The 1,781-nt window shown below is 44.0% G+C and overlaps 1 protein-coding gene across 4 annotated transcripts in view; it reads right to left on the bottom strand.

The window, feature by feature from the left end:
* PRUNE2 (prune homolog 2) overlaps window positions 1-1,781 on the bottom strand; it is a 300,796-nt gene that overhangs the window by 12,417 nt on the left and 286,598 nt on the right. For 3 of the 4 annotated variants that reach the window (XM_019517431.1, XM_019517428.1, XM_019517429.1), the window contains one exon: window positions 351-386. The exons of the other annotated variant lie outside the window; for it this stretch is intronic. In XM_019517431.1, the coding sequence (XP_019372976.1) occupies window positions 351-386 (36 nt within the window). The remainder of the gene's footprint in view (window positions 1-350; window positions 387-1,781) is intronic. 4 annotated transcript variants of the gene reach the window in all.

Here is a 1,781-nt window from a genome sequence, read left to right as displayed (position 1 = left end):
ACTTTTACTTTGAAATTCCTTATAAAAGTTTATCTGGAGGCAGAAACATAAAAGTAGCAAGGGTCTGAGGCATGCTCGCTGTATGAAGCTGAAAACATTCAATTGCTCTATCAGAGAATTAAATTAGCTGCAGCCTGGGCCAAGTCAAGGACGTTTCCAGTTTAGTAGGTTTGAGTTGCAAAGGAGGCTGATCTCAACAGCTTGAAGAGAAAGTAGGACACCTAATTCCACAAAAGCAAAGAATCATAAGAACTCTCTCATTCAGCTGTTGAGGTCACCTAAGGGTGAAAGGCTGGTTCACACAAGTTCACTCATGGACAGTAGCATGAACTGCAGAGCAAGAGTTTTACCTCATTCTTCTCTTATAACACTTCTCTTCATCATACCTTACAAGATAAAAATGAATGAAGGAGAAAAAAAATGTACAAATACAAATTATATGAAGGTAGAATAATGAAAAACACACACATCACTGTTGTCTTCAATAGAGAAAGAAAGAACCTGACATGAATACATTTCTTTTCTATGAGTCTGACAAGTTCACTACTGGTAAAATAGCAAGCCCAATGGTAGCCAACAAAGTGAATGGGATGCTGATTGTTGTATTTTTCATGGTAAACAGCAGGATTTCCCAAAGCAGGAGGAAATATTGCAAATTGGAACATACTTTCAGGCTCTTCTTCCTGTTGAGAACAACATAAGTATGCACAGCCCTGGTTTCAGGCATATCTCCCCGACTCCTCAGATCTTACTGCCTTGAGAGTTATGCAAGCATGGGCACACTAGGTCACCCTGCCTTGAGATGACTTCTTTAGTAACATGGAGAGATCCAGCCCTGTTGTTTGTGACAGGGGGTAAGCTGTTCCCTGTGCCCTAAAGTATGCGTTAACAATGGTGTGAGGCACAGGCACCAACTTTTATTTTTGCCAGGTGGGGTGGAGGTGTGGGGTCCTAAGATGATGGACATATGGAAAGTTTTATGCATTTCAGGTGACAATCATCTTCCCTAGGGAGGCCAGAGTCCTCAGGCCCCCATCTACTTGGCATCTCTGGTGTGAGGACCATTTCTCTCTCGCTCCAGACAAGACAAAGTCGAGCCCTCCTCCAAGTCTCTGAGTACTGAGTTTAGAGCCTAGAAGAGAACTGGCAGTTCCAAACAGATTTCCTCATGAAATATTAAAACACAGAAACAAAGGGTACATACAGATGTTTGGGGATGTTTGGGGAGGTTAGACCAGATTCAAAATGACCCCCCCCTCAATCTAACTTATCTCACCCACGTGCAAACCTAATACTAGAACATCCATACACAAGTGCAGCGGCTGCTCTGAAACGCTGAAATTCTAGCGCATAGGAGCAGACTCAATTAATCTCAGTTGCCATCCTCCAGCAGCCTCCTGTGTCTCACGCATCAGTGACCCTGCATTTAAAAATGGTGGTGGGGGTGCTTGAATTAAAGCTCTCAGAGCCACTCTAATTAAAGAGCTGCCCCCCTGGAGCATGTGTAAAAGTGTCCTTAGATTCCTGGTTAGAGCGATCTACGTGCAAACTGTACAGAAGTTCCAGGAAGGTTAAATCTGCCAAAAAATGAGAGACCTGATCTAATTTAACCAAATTAGTTGAGGTCTTGGTAGACCAATCTAACTGAACTTCTGTATACATTCAGATCACAACCCTGGGGCTGGGAAAGCCTGGAGGTGCACTTTACCAATCCCCCCAGGCACTAGGATATTTTTAGCCCCCGGCCCCTCCCCTCCCATGCCCCCACCTGCAGACCAGTA

This window comes from Gavialis gangeticus, unplaced genomic scaffold, assembly GCF_001723915.1.
Source record: "Gavialis gangeticus isolate Ggan-Ray unplaced genomic scaffold, GavGan_comp1, whole genome shotgun sequence".
Lineage (NCBI taxonomy): Eukaryota > Metazoa > Chordata > Crocodylia > Gavialidae > Gavialis > Gavialis gangeticus.
This window is presented reverse-complemented; position numbering and strand designations above follow the sequence as displayed.